The following is a 20,003-nucleotide window of genomic DNA, read 5'->3' as shown; positions in this document are numbered from 1 at the left end:
CTAGATTATCCATTGCCGCCAAAGCAAAAACTCTACCCATTTAGAATCTCCAAAGGTAGCCACCATTATGAGAACTTCAGCCAGCATTTTCTGGAAAGCTGAGTAAAGTTATGAGCCATAATACCTATAATCATCACTGGGTAGCTTTCTGCCTTGACAATGGATGAAGCCAGGTTTCCAGGCCTTGAACTGTCAATATATCACCCATAGAGCCAAAGAACCATAGAAATGATATGACACAGGAAGAACCCATTCAGCCCATCATGCATGTGCTGGCCAGAAAAAGATGAAAAAGAAACTAGCCACTCATTTTAATCCCACTTTCCAGCACCTGGTCTGTAGACTTGCAGATTACAGCACTTCAGATACAGATCCAGGTACCTTTTAAATGGTACCTTAACCGAGGTTTTCCACCCACGGTCGTTGACAGGGTCCTCAACCGTGTCCGGCCCATCTCCCGCGCATCCGCCCTCACGCCTTCTCCTCCCTCCCAGAAACATGATAGGGTCCCCCTTGTCCTCACTTATCACCCCACCAGCCTCCGCATTCAAAGGATCATCCTCCGCCATTTCCGCCAACTCCAGCATGATGCCACCACCAAACACATTTTCCCTTCACCCCCCCCTTATCGGCATTCCGTAGGGATCGCTCCCTCTGGGACACCCTGGTCCACTCCTCCTTCACCCCCTACTCCTCAACCCCCTCCTATGGCACCAGCCCATGCCCACGCAAAAGATGCAACACCTGCCCCTTCACTTCCTCTCTCCTCACCGTCCAAGGACCCAAACACTCCTTTCAAGTGAAGCAGCATTTCACTTGCATTTCCCCCAACTTAGTCTGCTGCATTCGTTGCTCCCAATGTGGTCTCCTCTACATTGGAGAGACCAAACGTAAACTGGGCGACCGTTTTGCAGAACACCTGCGGTCTGTCCGCAAGAATGACCCAAACCTCCCTGTCGCTTGCCATTTTAACACTCCACCCTGCTCTCTTGTCCACATGTCTGTCCTTGGCTTGCTGCATTGTTCCAGTGAAGCCCAACGTAAACTGGAGGAACAACACCTCATCTTCCGACTAGGGACTTTACAGCCTTCTGGACTGAATATTGAATTCAACAACTTTAGGTCGTGAGCTCCCTCCCCCATCCCCACCCCCTTTCTGTTTCCCCCTTCCTTTTTTTTCCAATAAATTATAAAGATTTTCCTTTTCCCACCTACTTCCATTATATATAAAAAAAAACACCCACTAGAGCTATACCTTGAGTGCCCTACCATCCATTCTTAATTAGCACATTCGTTTAGATAATATCACCAACTTTAACTTTAACACCTATGTGTTCTATTGTACTATTGTCGTTGACATCTTTTGATGATCTGCTTCTATCACTGCTTGTTTGTCCCTACAACCACACCCCGCCCCCCCCACCTCTCTCGCTCTCTCTATCTCTCCGCCCCCCACACACACACCTTAAACCAGCTTATATTTCAACTCTTTCTTGGACTCGAACTCAAGTTCTGTCGAAGGGTCATGAGGACTCGAAACGTCAACTCTTTTCTTCTCCGCCAATGCTGCCAGACCTGCTGAGTTTTTCCAGGTAATTCTGTTTTTGTTTTGGATTTCCAGCATTCGCAGTTTTTTTGTTTTTACCTTTTAAATGAGTTGAACAATTCAGCCTCAACCACTGATTTAGACAGTGAATTTCAGATGCCCACCACCCTCTGGGTGAAAAAGTTTTTCCTCATGTCCCCTCTAATCCTTCTACCAATCATCTTAAATTTATGTCCCCTGGTAACTGAGCCCTCAGCTAGGGGAAACAAGTCTTTACTGTCTACCCTTTCTAGGCCTCTCATAATTTCGTACGCCTCAATTAAGTCGCCCCATAGTCTCCTCTGTTTTAAGGAAAACAGTCCTAGCCTATCCAAATTTTCCTCATAGCTGCAATTTTCAAGCCCCGGCAGCATTCTTGTAAATCTCCTCTGCACTCTCTCCAGAGCGATTATGTCCTTCCTGTAATGTGGTGACCAGAATTATACACAAAATTCAAGCTGTGGGTTAACCAGCATTTTATACAGTTCCATCATTATGTCCCTGCTTTTGTATTCAATATCTCGTTCAATAAAGGAAAACATTCCACATGCTTTCTCTACCACCTTATTCACCTGTCCTGCCACCTTCTGAGCCCTGTGGAACACCACTGGAAAACTTTTTCCATTTGCAAAACCATCCATTGACATTAACCTTTGTTTCCTGTCACTGAGTCAATTTTGGGTCCAACTTGCCACCTTTTACTGTATCCCATGGGATCTCAGTTTCTTGCTCAGTCTGCCATGTGGGACCTTTTCAAATGCCTTACTGAAATCCATGTAGCTAACATCCACTGCAATGGATGCCTCATCAATCCTCCTTGTTACTTCCTCAAAAAATTATATTAAGTTAGTAAGACATGATCTTCCCCTAACTAAACCATGCTGACTATCCCTGATCAACTTGTGCCTTTCTAAGTGACAGTCTCTCCTGTTTCACCCCTATTTCTTCTTGAAAACCGGTGGAAAATTGGAAGCCTTCCAGTTTTTGGGTTCCCTGCAGTTTACGTGGAAGTACAAATAATTTGTATCGAAGTCCAATCCATCAGCTCTGTCAGGGCCCAGCATTACTTTTTATCAATACTTTTTGTTGTTGTTGCTGTCTATATTCAGTAATGTTTACGCTGATGTCTCAGCCAGCACAGCCTGGCCTCCACACTCTCCTTGGCTGCCTTGTGAAAGCTAATGTGAAGAACTCATCAAATGATTCAACCATGTGGTTCCCTTGCTTGGCCTTAAGCGGCCAAACTTGCTGTTGATTTTGGTAATTAGTAACCTGATTCAGTTTAATAGTTCTCTTGGATTCTGGATCAGCTTCATTATGCTGTGGTGAAGTCCTTTTCATTTTAGCATGAAGAAATGTTATCAGGAACACTGAAGTGCTGTCCTTAATGCCATTTATATGATAAAAGCCAAGAACAGCAGAACTAGTGTTCAATGATGTTGCAGATTAAATTATGGATGGGTTTCATTTTCCTTACGCCTCCAATCTTTGTTTCCTCTCTTTATGCCATTAAATCATGATTATGTTCACTGTGATTGCAAAGTCAAGTGTATCTCTGGATTATAAATTAGACTTGTCAATTAAATCATTTCACCAGGCAAATTTCATCAAGTCAGAGATTCTGTAAGTGAAGATTTATCTAAATCATGCTTTTGACGGCTAATTGCTAGTTTTGTTTCAATTTTTAAAGCAGCATTGAATCTTATTCATAAGAGCAGCTTTGAGCAGTCTTAATGACTGATTTGCCTTGCTTCAGGCAGACTTGCCCTGGCACACAGATTATCATGGAGGAAAGTTCTGCTCATTGCAAGAGTCAGGCTGTAACTGTCTCATTGATGGGTTCCTGAGGTCGGTAAACAGTAAGTGAGGGGATTAGATCAAGAATTGCTAGGGAGATGATGATTGGGAATTGAGGGTCCCAAGATTAGCAGCACCACTTGTAAATTTCCAAAAGTTACTGCAAACATTGAATTCAATATTTTGAGATTGATTACTGGAAAAATACACTTTGGGTCATTTAGACTTTTAGCATAGTATAAAGTGTACACTATCAACTCAGTCACTTGTTTAAATACCTCTCCCAACTTTCAATTCCATTGGCTTCAAAAGGCCTGGCTCTTATTTTAAGATTTTGCCCCCTAGTTCTGGACTCCCCACCAGAAGAAGTAACTTTCCTGTATCTATCATACTGAATCCCTTTTATCATTTAAACACTTTAGCCAGATCACCCTTCAATCTTCTAAACTCAAAGGAACACGAACCAAGTTTACATGGCTGGTCCTCAAATATAACCTTCGAAGCTCCAGTATCATTCTGATGAATTTGCACTGGAACTCAGCTGACACTGGCAGTCTTCCTGAGGTCCCCAGAACTGAATGCAATACTCCAGATTGGGTCTGACCAAGGGTCTATACAACAGAAGCACACTTCCTCCTTATTATATTCCACATCATTTGAGATAAGGCTCAACATCCTATTTTCCTTTTTGAGTGCTTTTAATGCCTGTACGTTAGCATTTATTGATGTCTAGATTCGATTGTGGGGGGGCATCCTGATACCTGAACTAACCCGGTTCCCACTCAACATTTACACATGTACTTTCCAGCTAGGGTTAATGGATAGCAAGAAGGAGCAGGGAGCCAGGATAATTTCCACCTATCCACCCCCAGCACCCCACCCCCTCATCCCGACTCCAGCTTTGGAATGCTGAACCTAACTGTGGCTTCTACGCATACCAGTGCTCAAGCCAAAGGGGACCTTAGATGGGCTGTATTCCTCAGTCCTACACCAGACTATAGGAACATAGGATTTAGGAGCAGGAGTAGGTCAACATAACCCTTTAAGCCCGCACTGCCATTTGATATGCTCATGGCTGATCTGATTGTGGGCTCAACTCAATTTTCCTGTAAGTGCCTCCTGCCCACCCACACCAACACCCCCCACCACCACAGCCCCCCCCCCAACCCCACCCTCCCCTCCCCATCCCGATGTCATACAAAAACTGAACTGTGAGCTGAATCTTTCAAACATCAGGGGTAGGATCTCTCTGTGGGCTTCTGAATCCTATCATCAGGCTGAAATGTGGGTCAAATGCTTGCACCACGTGGGAAACAGAAATTTGTTGTGATTTTCTCCAGACTGGCCAATTAATAGCCTGAGGGGCAGGCTTGCTGTCCAATTAAGCAAGGTGTGTGGGTTCCTGAAGCTGGCTGAAAGGAGCAGCAAGATGCCATGGCAGATAAATGAGGGCCAGGGTGCTTCAAAATGAAGGTGCCTTCTCTCCTTTTAACTAACTAAAGAAAAAATGGGTTCTGCACCTGGGCCACCACTGTTGAGGAAGGGAGGAGCCTCTGTAGGGTGGTCTGCTGCTGTTGCAGCACACAGGTGGAAAAGAAGCCCCCCCACCTGTGCATCCCCATCTCCCACCCTCCATCACCCTGGCCTCTAGGCCTGCCTGGAAAACTAGCCACTGCACCACCCATCCCAACACAGGCCACTGGTTTCAGTGGAGTTAAGGTCAATAGGAACAAGAAAACAAAACTAGAACTTGGAGTAAATTAACTTTTTAGGTTTACTTTTTTTTACAAAATGTATTTGATACTTAAAGAGGAGATTCTCTCCTGCACATCTCAGTGAAACACAATTTGGAACATTGTACTTTGCCCATGAGTGACCGGTCTCCATTTTGGCTTCTTCTTATTGCACACTGGATAAGATTCTGATATGAGACTGCACTGAGTTATGCCCCGCAGCCCTTTTACAGACAATCCTGTCAGGGATGTATTGGTACATGAATCACAACAAGTTAGTATGCAAGTACAGCAAGTGATTAGGAAGACAAATTGAATGTGACATTTTTGGAATATCGAAATAGGGAAGTTTTATTGCAGCTGTACAAGACCTTGGGAAGAGCACATCTGGAATGCTGTGCACAGTTTTGGTCTCCTTATTTGAATAAGATAAAATTATGTCAGAAACAATTCAGAGGAGGTTCAATCGACTCATTCTTGGGATGAAGGGCTTATCTTATGAAGAAAGATTGAACAGGTTGGACCTATACCTATTGGAGTTCCGAAGAATGAGAGATGATCTCATTGAAACATATAATGTCCTGGGGGATCTTGACAGGTGGATACCGGGGGAATGTTTCCTCTTGAGAGAGAACCACGGGACACAGTTCAAAATAAGATGTCTCCCTTTTAAGATGAAGTTGAGGAGCATTTTTTTCTCTTAGAGGGCCATTAGTATATGGAATTCTCTTCCTCACAAGGCAGTAGAGGCTGGTTCGTTGAATTTATTCAAAGCAGAGTTGGATACATTTTTGATAGACAAGGGAGCCAAGGGTTATGGGGGGCAGACAGGAAAGTGATGTTGAGACCACAACCAGATCAACCATGATCTTATTTAATGGCGGAGCAGGCTTGAAGGCCGAATGGCCTACTCCTGCACATAAGTCCCATCTTCCTATGTAGGTTATTTTTGCCTCACAGAAACATATATTTAAACTAGCCGCTTACTTATAATCCAATTTTGGAGACAGTACCATATCGATGACATTGCCAACAGCACTGAGCCTTTTTGTGACTCAAACTATTTGTACTTCAATCTAGTTATCTGACTGTGCATAACTACTGCTTAGGTCTGCTCATGCATATTAAATTGGATGAAATTAATTTTTTTCTAAGTGCCATGGTCAAGAAGATTAGTGCAAGGCTGAATGAGAACACTGGTGGAATTGCATCCACCTTTCCTTTCTTCATCAATTGATTTCTTAATGGTTACAGAACTATCCACCAAAAGCTGATGGGATTCACAGCACAAAGAAAAAGCAAGTAAATTTAGTTCCCTGAGTGAATAGAGAAGGAAGATTCTTATAACTGCCCTGAAAATATATACATACGAATGCTGAGTTTTAAGGCATAGTACAAGTTGTTTTAATGAGAGAGTTCTTTTGAAGCTGTGTGCTAGCTTTACAAATCACACAAAGCTGATTTTTAGTCTTTGTAATCAAAGTACTTCAATTATTTATGACTGAAATATTTTCAATTATCAAGGACAGTAGTCGTCAAATATTAATGTTCCATTTGTTAATGGCAATAAGTATGGAATCCTCATGCAAGTTTACACAAAGTAATTCTTGCATTGCTGTGGTGAGTGCTGTATTGATAGTTAAGCTTTCAGAAATAAAGTTGGGCCTAGGAACTAAAACTATGTACAATTAACAGAAGATTGTCATAGTTCAAGAAATAGAGATTTATAACTAGTGACCTCTTCAGTTGGCCATGTATAGAATTATAGAATGGTCAGAGCACAGAAGGAGGCCATTCGGCCAGTTGTGTCTGTGCTGGCTTCCTACAAGGGCAACTCACCTAGCCCCACTGACCACAACCCACCCCCCAACCCCCCCGGCACCTCTAGCACTTTTCCTTTTCCTACAGCCCTGCAATTTTTTTGTTCCTCATATAATTGTCCAATTGTCTTTTGAAGGCCTTGATCAAATCTGCCTCCACCAAGCTCTCAGACAGAGCATATCAGATCCTATCCATTAATTGTGTAAAAAGGATTTTCCTTGTGTTGTTGATGCTTCTTTTGCCATTAGCCTTAAATGAGTGCCCTCTGGTTCTCAATCCTTTGGCCAATGGGAACTGTTTCTCTCTCTTCTCTCCAGGCCTCTTATGATTTTGAACACTCAGCTCCAGACCTCATTATAGCTTCAATCCAAACACTGGCAAAATAGGTGAGTTCCAGAGGTGAGGTAGAGTAACTCACGTTGACATCAAGGCTGCATTTGGCCAAGTGGAGCATCAACCCTAAATATTGAGGTCAATGTGAGTCAGAGGAAAATCCATCAACTGGCCCGAGTAATATCTAGCATAAAGGATGATGGCTGTGGTTGTTGGAGTCCAATCATCTCTGTCCAAGAACATTGGTGCAGGAATTCCTCACATGGTAGTGTCGTAGGCCCAACTATTTTTATCATCAATTACTTTCTTTTCAACATAAAGTCAGAAATGGGAATGTTTGCTGATGATTGCGCAATGTTCAGCACCATTTGCAATTCTTCAGTTAATGAAGCAGTTCTTGCCTACATGCTGTAAAAGCTGGACAACATTCAGGCTTGGGATGATAACCATGTAACAGGTAATGACCATCTCCAGCCAGAGAAAGTCTAACCATCTTCTCGTGATATTCACTGGCATTACCATTGCTCAATCTCCCACCTTCAACATCCTGTGGTCATGCACCATTGTCCAGAAACTTAATTGGACCAGTGATATGCTATAACAGTAGGTTAGAGGCTGGGAATTCTGCAACGAGTAACTCACTTCCTGATTCTCCAAAGCCTGTTCATCATCTACAAGGCACAATTCAGGAGCATGATGGAATATTCTCTACTTTCCTGATGAGTGCAGCTCCAAAAACACTCAAGGAATTCGACACCATCCAGGACAAAGCAGTCCGTTTGATCGGCACCCCATCCATGACCTTAAACATTCACTCCCTCAACCACCAGTGCACAGTGGCAGCAGTGTTTACCATCTACAAGATGCACTGCAACAACCTGCCAAGGCTTCATCTACAGCACCTCCCAAACCATGACCTCTATCACCTAAAAGGACTAGAAGCTGCCAAGCTTCTGTTTAAATCAAACATCATCCTGGATTTGAAATATATTGTCATTCCTTCATCATTGCTGGATCAAAATCCTGGAACTCCTTCCCTACCAGCACTGTGGAAGTACCTACAGCACATGGACTGCAGCAGTTCAAGGAAGCAGCTCACCACCGTTTTCTCAGGGGCACTTAGACATTATCAATAAATCTTTTTATTTTACTATGGACTGCAGCAATTCAAAAAGGCAGCTCTCCTCCACCTTCTCAAGGGCACTTAGACATTGTTAATAAATCTTTTTATTTACCAAGAACAATTTTTTTTAAAAAAAGTACTGTACCTGCTCTGGGGTTATTTGATGAGACAGTGCAAAAGGACTCTACATCTAACCCGCGCTGCACCTGTCCTGGGCTTGTTTAATGAGACAGTGTAGAGGGAGATATATTCTACATCCATCCCATGCTGTACCTGCCCTGGGAATGTTTCATGAAACTGTGCAGAGGGAATCCAGGAAGTGGTTTACCTGCGATTGTAGAGGGAGTGTTATTCTATAACTAACCCATGCTGTACTTAACCTGAGAATATTTGATGGGGACACTGTGGAGAGAGCTTTACTTTGCAACTAACCCATGCTATACCTAACCTGGGAATGTTTGATGGGTATTGTATGTGAAACCGATTGTACCTGCCTGAGGAGTGTTTAAAGGGACAGCACAGAGGAAGCTTTACTCTCATAACCCATAATATTACTGAGCTGAAAATCTTTGATGTTCATGCTATGTGCCTTACCTGCTAAATTGTCCAGTTTGAAACATTAGGTCAATGGGTAGGAAATTTACAAAAAGACACACACATTAGGGAATTCCAATGACCTACATATGCCACTGAAAGATCATTCTTATATTTTAAGGTATCTGAATCTTGGAGATGCGACTGCTTTATACCATGCTCCAGCCATTATCCATTGCATCACATGTTATTTGACAAACAGTATATTCAGATTTTGGGGGTGATTGGAAGCATGGATAATCTTTAAAGCAGGAGACAATCCACACATGACACATTATTATTTATTTCACCATTCTGAAAACTTACTATCCAATTATGTTACAGAAAATAAATTCCTCTTGCCAATGCCTTTCGCTCATAAACTGATGGCATTTCAGTGGGTCAAGCTAGAGGGTTACTGTTGGGGTTGCTTTCCATCAATGTAATCAGATTTAGCCAAGGACACAAAACATCTGAATATAAATTTTAGGGCAGGCGAATAGGCTGAAGTTAACAAAATAACAGCTTAGATGCCTGTCATTCTCTGCAATTTATGATACTCTAGGTTGTTTTGTCAGAGTAGGGTTATAACAAAGAGAAGTAAGAAGTTTTCTCTATTTTTTGGAAAAATTTTGTTTCCTGTTGCAATTAGATCAAATAATGGTTCCAATGCTTCAATGATATTAGCTTTAATAGAAGTATTCAAAATTATGAAGGGTTTGGTTAGAGTAAATGAGGAGAAGCTGTTTCCATCGGTAGGAAGGTCAGTAGCCAGAGGATACAGATTTATATAATTGGCTATTAAGATCATTGATATGATAATTAAGATAAGAACCACAAGGGAGATGAGGAGAGTTTTTGTTTACACAGCGAGTTGGTCATGATTTGCAATGCACTGCCTGACATAGTGGTGGAAGCAGATTCAATTATAACTCTCAAAAGGGAATAGGATATGTACTGGAAAAGGGGAAAAAAGCACAGCAATGGGATAAGAGTGGGGAAAATAGGACTAATTGGTTGTTTCAAAAAGCCGGCACAAACTTGTGCAGGGTGGGGGGTGGGCGTTGATGAGGTGATGGGGGGTGCAGGGGAGCAAGTGGTGGGGCAGGGGGGTGAGGGTTGCGGTGTGGGGCGCGGGTAGGGGGAGGGTACAGTGGGGGGGGTTGGGGGTGTGGGGGGGAGTTGGGTGTGGGTGTGTGTGTGTGTGGGGGGGGGTTGGGCAGGGGGGCATGGCATGTGTCGGAGCAGGGGCACGTTGGGGGGGGGGGGGGGGGTTGTGTGGGGAGGAGATTGGGGGCGGGAGGCCGGGAGGGGTGATTGCGGGTTGGGGCTGATTATGTAGGGGGGGGGGGGTTGGGGGGAGTTTGGGGGGTTGGGGGAGTGTGTCTGTGTGTGGGGTGTTGGGGGTGTGTGTGTAGGGGGGTTTGGGTGTGTGTGTGGCGGGGGGGTTGGGTGTGTGTGTGTGTGGGGGGGGGGGGTTGGGGGGGTGTGTGTGTGGAGATTTTGGGGGTGTGGTGGGTGGGGTGTGGGGCAGGGTGGGGTGTGGGGCAGGGGTGGGGTGGGGGAGTTGGGGGTGTGGGGGGTGAGGGTTGTGCTGTGGGGCGTGAGTAGGGGGAGGGTAGGGGGACAGGTTGGGGAGGGTGTGGGGGGCGGGTGTGGGGAGAGTGTGGGGAGCGGGGCTGTGGTGGGGGAGGGTTGGGGGGTGAGGGTTGTGGTGAGGAGAGGGTGTGGGGGCAAGTGGGGGGAGACGAGGGGGGGTGAGGATGTGGAAGGGTAGAAGAGTGAGGGGGTGAGGAGGTGAGGGGTGTGGGGGATGATTGGAAGGGTGAGAGGCTGAGTGGGGAGTAGGGGATGAGGGGGGTGAGGGGGTGGGGGTGAGTGGGGGGGGGTGGGGTGGAGGGAGTGGGGGGGTGGGGTGGAGGGAGTGGGGGGGTGCGGGGGGTTGGAGGGAGTGGGGGGGCTGCGGGGGGGGTGGACGGAGTGGGGAGGTGCTTGGAGTGGAGGTTGTGGGGTTTTGCGGGGGGTGGAGGTTATGGGGAGCGACTGGGGGGTGGTGAGGGTTGTTATGGTGGGGGCAGGGTGAGGGTTTGGTGGGGTGTGCGATTGGGGGTGTGAGGGTTGTGGTGGTGGGGGGGCGAGTGGGGTGAGAGTTGTGGTGGGGAGTGGGGTGAGGGTTGTGTTGGGGGGTGGGGTAATGGTTGTGATGGGGGAGGGGATGGGGAAGGGTTAGGGTTGTGGTGGGGGATGGGAAGGGGGAGGGTTGTGGTGGGGGAGGGGAAGGGGGAGGGAAAGGGGAGGGGGCGGGTTTGTGCTGGGGGGAGAGGAAGGGGTTGTGGTTGGGGGAGGGGGTGGCGGAGGGTGGGGAAGGTTTGTGGTGGGGTGAGAGGGTGGGGTTGTGGTGGGGAGAGGGAGGGGTTGTAGTGGGGGGAGGGGGAAGGGGAGTGTTGTGGTGGGGGATGGGTGAGGGTTATGGTGGGGGAGGGGAAGGGGAAGGGTTGTGGTGGGGGAGGGGAAAGGGAGGGTTGTGGTTGGGGGAGGGGAGGGGTTGTGGTAGGGGGAGAGGGATGGGTTGTGGTGCGGAGAGGGAGGGGTGTTGGTGCGGAGAGGGAGGGGTTGTGGTACGAGGAGGGTGAGGTTTGTGGTGGGGGGAGGGTGAAGGTTGTTTTGGGGGAAGAGGGAGGGTTGCGGTGTGGGAGGTGGAGGGTTGTGTTTGGGGGCGTGCGGGTTGTGGTGGTGGGGGGTTGTGGTGGGTCGGGGTGGAGGTTGTGGGAGGGTGGATGTTGTGGTGGGGGGTTGTGGTGGGGATATTGTGATGGGGTGGGGGTTGTGGTGGGGGGGATGGGGGTGTATGTGTGGGTGTTGAGGGTCTGTGTAGGAGGGGTTTGGGGTTGTGTGGGAGGGATGGGGGTTGTGGCGGGGGTGGCTGTGGAGGTGGCTGGGGGGCTGGGTGTTATGGTTGGGGTGGGTGGGAGTTTTGGGTGTGTGTGTGTGTGGGGGTGTGTGTGTGTTTTGGGGGGGGGGTTGGGGTATTTGGGGGCATTGGGGTGTGTAGGGGGGTTTGGGAGTGTGTGTGGGTGGTTTGGGGATGTGTGTGTGTGTGGGGAGAGTTTGGGTGTATGTGTGGGGGGTGGTTTGAGGGTGTAGTTGGGTGTTTGTGTGGGGGTTTGGGGGGCTGTGTGTTGGGGGGGGTTTGGGGGCTGTGTGTGGGTGTGGGTTTGTGAGCTGTGTATGTGGGGGGATTTAGGGGCTGAAGGGGGGGTTGGGGGTTTGTGTGGGGGTGGGTTTGGGATGTATGTGTTGTGGGGAAGTTTTGGGGTGTGTATGTGTTGGGTGGGCATTTGGGTTGTGTGTTTGGGGGGTGGGCATTTAGGTTGTGTATGTGGGGGGTTTGGGGTTTGGGGTGTGTGTGGGGGGGTTTGGGGTGTGTGTGGGGGGGATTGGGGTGTGTGTGTGGGGGGGGTTTGGGGATGTGTGTGGGGGTGTTTGGGGTGTGTGTGTGTGGGGGGGCATTTGGGTTGTGTATGTGGGGGGTTTGGGGTGTGTGTGTGTGGGGTGGGGTTTGGGGTGTGTGTGGGGGGTGGTTTGGGGTGTGTGTGTGTGGGGGGTTTGGGGTGTGTGTGTGAGGGTGTTTGGGGTGTGTGTCGGGGGGGGTTTGGGGTGTGTGTGTGGGAGGGCGTTTGGGGGTGTGGTTGGGGGGGAGTGTGGGGGTTTGGGGTTGTGTGTGGGGAGGGGATTGGGGGGCTGTGTGTGGGGGGTGGGTTGGGGGGCTGTGTATGGGAGTGGGTTGTGGATCTGTTTTTGTGGAGGATTTGGGGGCTGTATGTGGGGGGTTGGGGGTATGTGCGAGGTGGGTTGGGTGTGTGTGGGGGGGTTGAGGTGTGTGTGTGTGGAGGGGGATTGGGGTTGTGTGTGGGGTGGTGTTAAGGGTGTGCATGTGGGGGGGAGTTGGGTGTGTGTGGGGGGGTTTAGGGTGTGTGTGTGAGGTTGGGGCTTTGGGGATGTGGGTGTGTTGGGGGTGTTTGGGTGTGTGTGGGGGTCTGGGTTTGGGTGTGTGTGTTTGTGGAGGGGTTTGGGGGGGTGTGTGTGGGGTGTTTGAGGGTGTGGTTGGGAGGGAGTATGGGGGTTTGGGTGTGTGTGGGGGGGGGGGTTTGGGCATATGCGTGTTGGGGGGTTTTGGGGTGTGCGTGCGGGGGAGTGTTGGGGTGTGTGTGTTGGGGGGATTTGGTGTGTGTGTTTGTGGGGGGGTTTGGTGTGTGTGTGGGGGTGGGTTGATGTGTGTGTGTGGTGGGGTTTGGGATATGTGTGTGGGGGGGTTTGGGGTGTACGTGCCGGGGGGGTTGGTGTATGTATGTGTGTGGGGTGGTGGTTTTGGGGTGTGTGTGTGTCGGGGAGTTTTGGGGTGTGTGGGGGGAGTTTTGGGGTGTGTGTGTGTGGAGGGGTTTGGGGTGTGTGTGGGGGGTTTAGGAGTTGGGGGTGTGTGGGGGGATTTGGGGGGAGTGTGGGGGTGGTTTGGTTGGGTGTGTGTGGGGAGGGGTTGGAGGTGTGTGGGGGTGTTTGGGGGGGAGTGTGGGGTGTTTGTGTGTGGGTGTATGTGGGGGTTTGGGGTGTATGTGTTGGGGGGGTTGGGAGTTGGGGGGGTTGGGAGTTAGGGGGGGGTTGGGAGTTGGGGGTGTGTGGGTGTGTTTGGGGAGGAGTGTGGGAGTTTGGTTGTGTGTTGTGGGGGGTTTGTGTGTGTGTGTGTGTGGGGGGGGGGTGGGTTGATGTGTGTGTTGTTGGGGGGTGTTGGTGGAAGATGGTGCGGTAAATGTGTGCTGCAATCAGGAGTGTACTTCTGATGCTGGGTGTGAGGCAGGTTGTTGGAAGCCACTATTCTGCACTTAAGCTTAGCCACCAATCTGCTGGAAATACTCATTGCTGAGATTCAAATGGTAAACTTTCCTTTCTGCAGTACTGAAAGCCCTCAACTTGATGAGAGAAAACTTCAAGAAAAGAAAAGTAGGTGAATGCAGTTAGATTATGTAACTTTGCTCCATTAATATCTGCCATAGTTAAAACCATTTTCCAGGGCTCTGATTTAAGTGAAACATTCCTCCTAGCTATCCTTGTAAAATATATCTTTTTTTCTCGATTCCTGCGATGCATCACTGATTTCAGACCATTGAATATGACTGAGGTTCAACAGTCTCTCATTTGAATGTGAAGGCTGGGATTACTTTGCTGTACCACACTCATTTACCTGTTTCAAGTGCTGTGAGGAAAGTACATTCTTGGCAATAAAACAGAAAAAATCCCATGAAAGATTAAAAAAGGTTGAGATCAAGATAAAGAGAAACAAAAACAAAAATACCTGGAAAAACTCAGCAGGTCTGACAGCATCTGTGGAGAGGAACACAGTTAACGTTTCAAGTCCGCATGACTCTTCAACAGAACTAAGAAAAAATAGAAAAGGGGTGAAATATAAACTGGTTTAAGGGAGTGGGGATTTGGGACAAGAAGAGCTAGATAGAGGGCCAGTGATAGGTGGAGATAACCAAAAGATGTCACAGACAAAAGGACAAAGTGATGTTGAAGGTGGCGATATTATCTAAAGGAATGTGCTAATTAAAGGTAGAAAGCAGGACGAGCAAGGTACAGATAGCTCTATTGGGGGTGGGGTGAAGAAATCGAAAAAGGCTAAAAGGCAGAGATAAAACAATGGATGGAAATACATTTAAAAAATAATGGAAATAAGTGGGAAAAGAAAAATCTATATAAATGATTGGAAAAAACAAAAAGGAGGGGCAAAATCGGAAAGGGGTTAGGGATGGAGGAGAGAGTTCATGATCTAAAATTGGTGAACTCGATATTCAGTCCAGAAGGCTATAAAGTGCCAAGTTGGAAGATGAGGTGCTGTTCCTCCAGTTTGCATTGAGCTTCACTAGAACAATGCAGCAGGCCAAGGATGGACATGTGGGCAAGAGAGCAGGTTGGTGTGTTAAAATGGCAAGCAACAGGGAGGTCTGGGTCACACTTGTGGATATTTTTCCTTAGATCTGTTGAGGAGTCATGCGGACTCGAAACGTTAACTGTGCTCCTCTCCGCAGATGCTGCCAGACCTGCTGAGTTTTTCCAGGTATTTTTGTTTTTGTTTTGGATTTCCAGCATCCGCAGTTTTTTGTTTTTATCACAAGATAAAGGGAATCGCAGTAAAACCAGCACAGTTAGCGTTTCTTTATTTATTTACAGGATATAGGTGTCGCTGGCTGGGCCAGCATTTATTGCCAATGCCTAAATGGCCTTGAGAAGCTGGTAGTGATCTGCCTTCTTGAACTATTGCAGTCCATGTGGTGTATGTGCACCCACAGTTCTGTAATGGGAGGGAGTTCCAGGATTTTGACCCAGCGACAATGAAGGAACAGTGATATATTTCCAAGCCAGGATTGTGAATGGCTTGGGAGGGGAACTTCCAAGTGGTGGTGTTCCCACCTGTCTGCTGCCCTTGCCCTTCTAGACGGTAGTGGTCATGGGTTTGGAAGGTGCTGCAAAAGGAGCCTTGGTAAGTTTCTGCAGTGCATCTTGTAGATGGTACTCACTGCTGCCACTGTGCGACAGTGGTGGAGGGGCGTGAATGCTTGTGGATGTGGTGCCAATCAAGTGGGCTGCTTTGTCCTGGATGGTGTCAAGCTTCTTTAGTGCTGTTGGAGCCACACTCATCCAGGCAAACGGAGAGTATTCCATTCACTCCTGACTTGTGCCTTGTAGATGACGGAAAGGCTTTGGGGAGTCAGGAGATAAGTTACTTGCCACAGGATTCCCAGCCTCTGACCTGCTGTGATTTTGGAATTTAAAAGCATCAGAAAACACACAAAATTCAAAGCATCAAAAGCATATTCAGCTTAAAAAAAAAGTCTCATAAATTTCATGGGCTGCGATCCTGCCAGGTACCAGCTGATGCCCTCCACTGCTTGCACCACCTGTGTTTGCAGGGACTCTGAGAGGGCATCACATGGGCATGGCATATGGAGGACCAAGTGGCAAGGGGCACTCCTCTGATTCCCACCTACCCTTTGATCCCTGAACCCTTGCCATTTCCAGCGTTGTCACTGAAACCCTAACCAGGATGTAAATTGCTGGTTATAGCAAAAGGAACTCAGTGAGGTATTCCACAGGAGTTACTAGATATAGAGTAAGATACTCAATGGGTTCTATTGGTGAAAAAAATGTTTGCTGAATGGAACTTCATGGATTTAGAGTGAGATACTTTGTGGGACTCAATGAGTGGTCTCTAGGATTCGGTCGGTAAAATGTGAGTTACAGAATGGGGCGCAATGAGTACAAAGTGGCATATTTTACAACGCTCACATAATACGGAGAGATGTACTCTACTAGATTCAATAGATATAGAGTGAGTTACTCTATGGGACTCAATGGGCAGTATTTTATGGATGGCGGAGTTTTCCTCTCCGCCGCTGAAAAAGTCGCCGTAAGATTCGGCCCCATTCCGATGGCCTGCCCCTTAGCCATTTAACATCCTGAAGAGAGTTCAATGGCATAAGATGGGCCATCAGCCCCCATCCAGGGAGAAAGTCCTGCCTCTGTGTGCTGCTGGCCAATCTGTTCGACCGGCAGCTCTCCGATCCTAGGAGCACAATTGGGAGCTGTGGCCACTTCCGGGACTGCGTCTGTTCCTGGGGAAGAAGAACAGGAGCCAAATGAGCAGTAAATTGGGGAGTTCCCAATGGGGTCAGGATAGGAGGCACCGGGAAGGAGGATGGGGGGAGGGCAGATGAAAGGATGGGGGCTGGGATTCAGAGGCAAGGAGGGGGTGCAACACCTAGGGTGGGGGCGGGGGGGGGGGGGGGGGGGGGGGGGGTGGTGTGGGGGGGGGGGGGGGGGAGTTATGACCAGAAAAAAGAACCCATGAAAGAGGCACCTCCCCTTTTCCTGCCCAAAGTCCAAACAGGTTCACCTGCTGATCTTCCTACCCATTGCCAACCTTCTCCTGTTGGTTGAACAATTACGGTTGGGCAGGAAGTGGCCCTTATGTGGCCATTAATTGGTTATTTATGGGCATCAATTGGTATGAGGGCAGGTAAGCCACCTGAGGCCTCAGTGACCATCTATTTAATTGCCACCAGTCAGGGGCGGGTCATTAGGTGGCAAGAAAGGTACCCACAGGCAAACCTGCCCTCAGGGGACTGTAAAATTCTGCCCAATGAATAGAAAGTGTGTGACTTTCTGGGTTCATTGTGAGTTACTCTGTGTTCTGGAATTTCATTCCTTATCTCCTCTACCACTCATCCTTATGAGGACCTCATTAAAACTCAAGCACTTTGACAGATATTTTGTTCAAACCTCCCCATATCTCCTTCTTTGGCTCTGTTTCAAATTTGCTCAGATTATGCTTCTCCAAAGCCCCTGGGGGCAAATGTTTCTGAGATCAAGGGGCTATGTAAATGCAAATAGTTGTTATTTCCTGCTATGAGGTTCATGTGAGGATTCAGAAATGAGGCTATCACCTTCAGAATGGGAGGTTTGGTTTCTGCATTCACTAACTGATTATATCTGCTGCTACAGCTGTATTGTTGCTATGTGACAGCATGGAACTGTATTAAATCATTCTCCTTGAAAATGTAACATTGGTCATTAATCAAGAAGGGTTATTGCTGTGATCAGTATGATGCACTAAGTCACTGTCTCCATGACCTTTTCATGAACAGTCAGAAGTGGGCTCAAGATTTCCCCTGTGACTCATCACTGAGATCCAGCACTGATTGTAGCTGGACCAGCACCTCTTAATCAATGACCTGTCACAGGATTCTGCTGGGCACATTGTAGAAAAGCAGCCTCTCTTGGGAGTATTTTCTGTCTTTTGTTTTGTACTGAGAAAAGCAAATGAAGGACTATAGGCTGTTAATAGGATCCAAGCTGATTGGTGAAGCTGAAGCCAAAACACAGCTTTTCTCTATTGAGAGAGTTGATTAACTTGTTCAGTCTCACAGCTCTCCTCCCATACACCTAGTGCCCCAGCTCTCCCCTATTTTTATGCTCTTTTGAAAAAAACCCATAAATCAATAAAATAACAAATGATTGGGGGTGAGAGCCCCCCAAAGGGCACTATAACAAAAGTAAAACTTACAAAAGATAGCTTAGCTAATCAAAGCAAATTGTCATTTTTGGGGCTGATGATGCACTCCAGTCCCTATAATGCCCACCGGTCATGGATGGCCTTAAGCATACCAGTGGACACTGTGTGCTCCCTCTCCAGGGACACCCAGCAGTGGGCATAGACACAGAAGAAGGGCAGGCATTCAGGCTGGATGACACCTCCCCCTAATGCCTCAGTTGCCCACTAACTGGACTTGTTAATGGTGACTATGGCCAGGAGCAGGCTTACTAGGAGGTCCTCTATCCCTGCCTGACTCCACACTGGGTGGCCAAAGATTAGGAGCGATGATGCTGAAATGCAACCAAAGTGTTAGGAGCAGCGCCTTCCAGTAATCGTAAAGGGGCTGCAACCTATGTAAACATGGAACACGGACTCCCCAAGGCCGCAGAAAACACAGGCGGCTTGGGGGTCCGTGAACCATGTCAACCTACGATTGTGTGGGACTGCTGCATACAACAACTTCCATGCCAAATCCCCAGTGGTAAAGGGGAGGACTCCCATGTAGAGAACCCTCCAATGGGGACCCCCATCACAGTCGGATGGCAGGACAAAGCGCCATTGGTTAGATGATCTTTTGAAGAAACATATAAAAAAAACCAAACAAATAAAAAGGGTGACAGCCCCTTTTTGGGCACTGTAACAAAAAAATAAAACTCAAAGGAAACTGAAAAAATTAAATCAAAATCCAGCCCCCGTGGTGCCCACTAGTCACAGAAAGCCTAAAGTGTACAAGTAGACACCACATGCTCCCTCTCCAGGGCCACTCTACCATGAACACAGCCGCGAAAGATGGGCAGACGGTTGGACCAGCCAACCCTCTCAACAGCCCCCTGCCTGGACTTGTAAATGGTTACTTTGGCCAGGCCCAGGAGCAGGCTTACTAGGAGATCCTCCTCCCTCCCTGCCTCTCTCCGCACCAGATGACCAAAAATCAGGAGTGTGGGGCTAAATGCAACCAAAATTGCAAGAGCGGCCCCTTTAGTAATCAAAAAGGGGCTGCAGCCTCTGACAGCCTATGTAAACATGGAATGCAGGCTCCTTAAGGCTGCAGAAAACACCGGTGGCCTGGGAGTCCGTGAACCATTCCAACTTACGATTGCATGGGACTGCTGCATGCAAAACCCTCCAAGCCAAATCCCCGATGGTAAAGGGGAGGACTCCCATGTAGAGAACCCTCCGATGGGGACCCCCATCACAGCCGGATGGCAGAACAGAATGCCACTATTTATATGCCCTTCTGTTTTAGCAAACAAGTAAATCAATAGAAATAAACTAATAAAAAGGGGTGAGAGCCCCTGCTGGGGCACTGTAACAAAAATCAAACTTCAAAAGGAAACTCAGCTAATCAAATCAAAATGGTGTTCCTGAGGCTGATGATGCACTCCAACACCCATGGTGCCATCGGGTCACGGAAGGCCTCAAGCGTACCAGTGGAATGCCACTAATTATGTGCTCTTTTCATAAAGGACAAATCATTAAAATAAACTAAGTAAAGGGTGGTGACAGCCCCTGATGGGGCACAGTAACACAAATATAACTTTCAAAGGAAACTTAACAAAATCAAATCAAAATGTTCCTGGGACTGAAAATGAACTCCAGCCCCCAAGGTGTCTACTGGTCACGGGAGACCTCAAGCGTACCAGTAGAACACCACTATTTATAGAATTTTCTTAGAAAAAAACAAAACTCAATAAATTAAATAAAAATCAAGAAATGAGGGGCTGACGGTCCTTTGTGGGGCACCGTAACAAAAGATCAACATTTTCGAAAGGAAACTTATAAAATCAAATCAAGATATCATTTCCGGGGTTGATGATGCACCCCAGCCCCTGTGGACGCCACTATTTATAGACTCTTCTTGAAAACAAATAAATAAATTAAACTCAAAAT

At 47.5% G+C, this 20,003-nt stretch overlaps 2 protein-coding genes across 7 annotated transcripts in view; one reads left to right on the top strand and one right to left on the bottom strand.

Moving 5' to 3' along the window:
• LOC121280741 (dedicator of cytokinesis protein 2-like) overlaps positions 1–20,003 on the top strand; it is a 627,095-nt gene that overhangs the window by 300,641 nt on the left and 306,451 nt on the right. The window lies entirely within an intron of this gene.
• Positions 1–20,003, bottom strand: part of LOC121280742 (protein INSYN2B-like) — a 124,452-nt gene that overhangs the window by 51,038 nt on the left and 53,411 nt on the right. Inside the window, exon 4 of one of the 4 annotated variants that reach the window (XM_041192883.1) lies at positions 16,482–16,632. The exons of the other annotated variants lie outside the window; for them this stretch is intronic. Within the exon in view, the coding sequence (XP_041048817.1) occupies positions 16,584–16,632 (49 nt within the window). The 3' untranslated portion in view covers positions 16,482–16,583. Of the gene's footprint in view, positions 1–16,481; positions 16,633–20,003 lie in introns of those variants that run through there. 4 annotated transcript variants of the gene reach the window in all.

This window comes from Carcharodon carcharias, chromosome 8 (assembly GCF_017639515.1).
Source record: "Carcharodon carcharias isolate sCarCar2 chromosome 8, sCarCar2.pri, whole genome shotgun sequence".
In the NCBI taxonomy this organism is placed as follows: domain Eukaryota; kingdom Metazoa; phylum Chordata; class Chondrichthyes; order Lamniformes; family Lamnidae; genus Carcharodon; species Carcharodon carcharias.
This window is presented reverse-complemented; position numbering and strand designations above follow the sequence as displayed.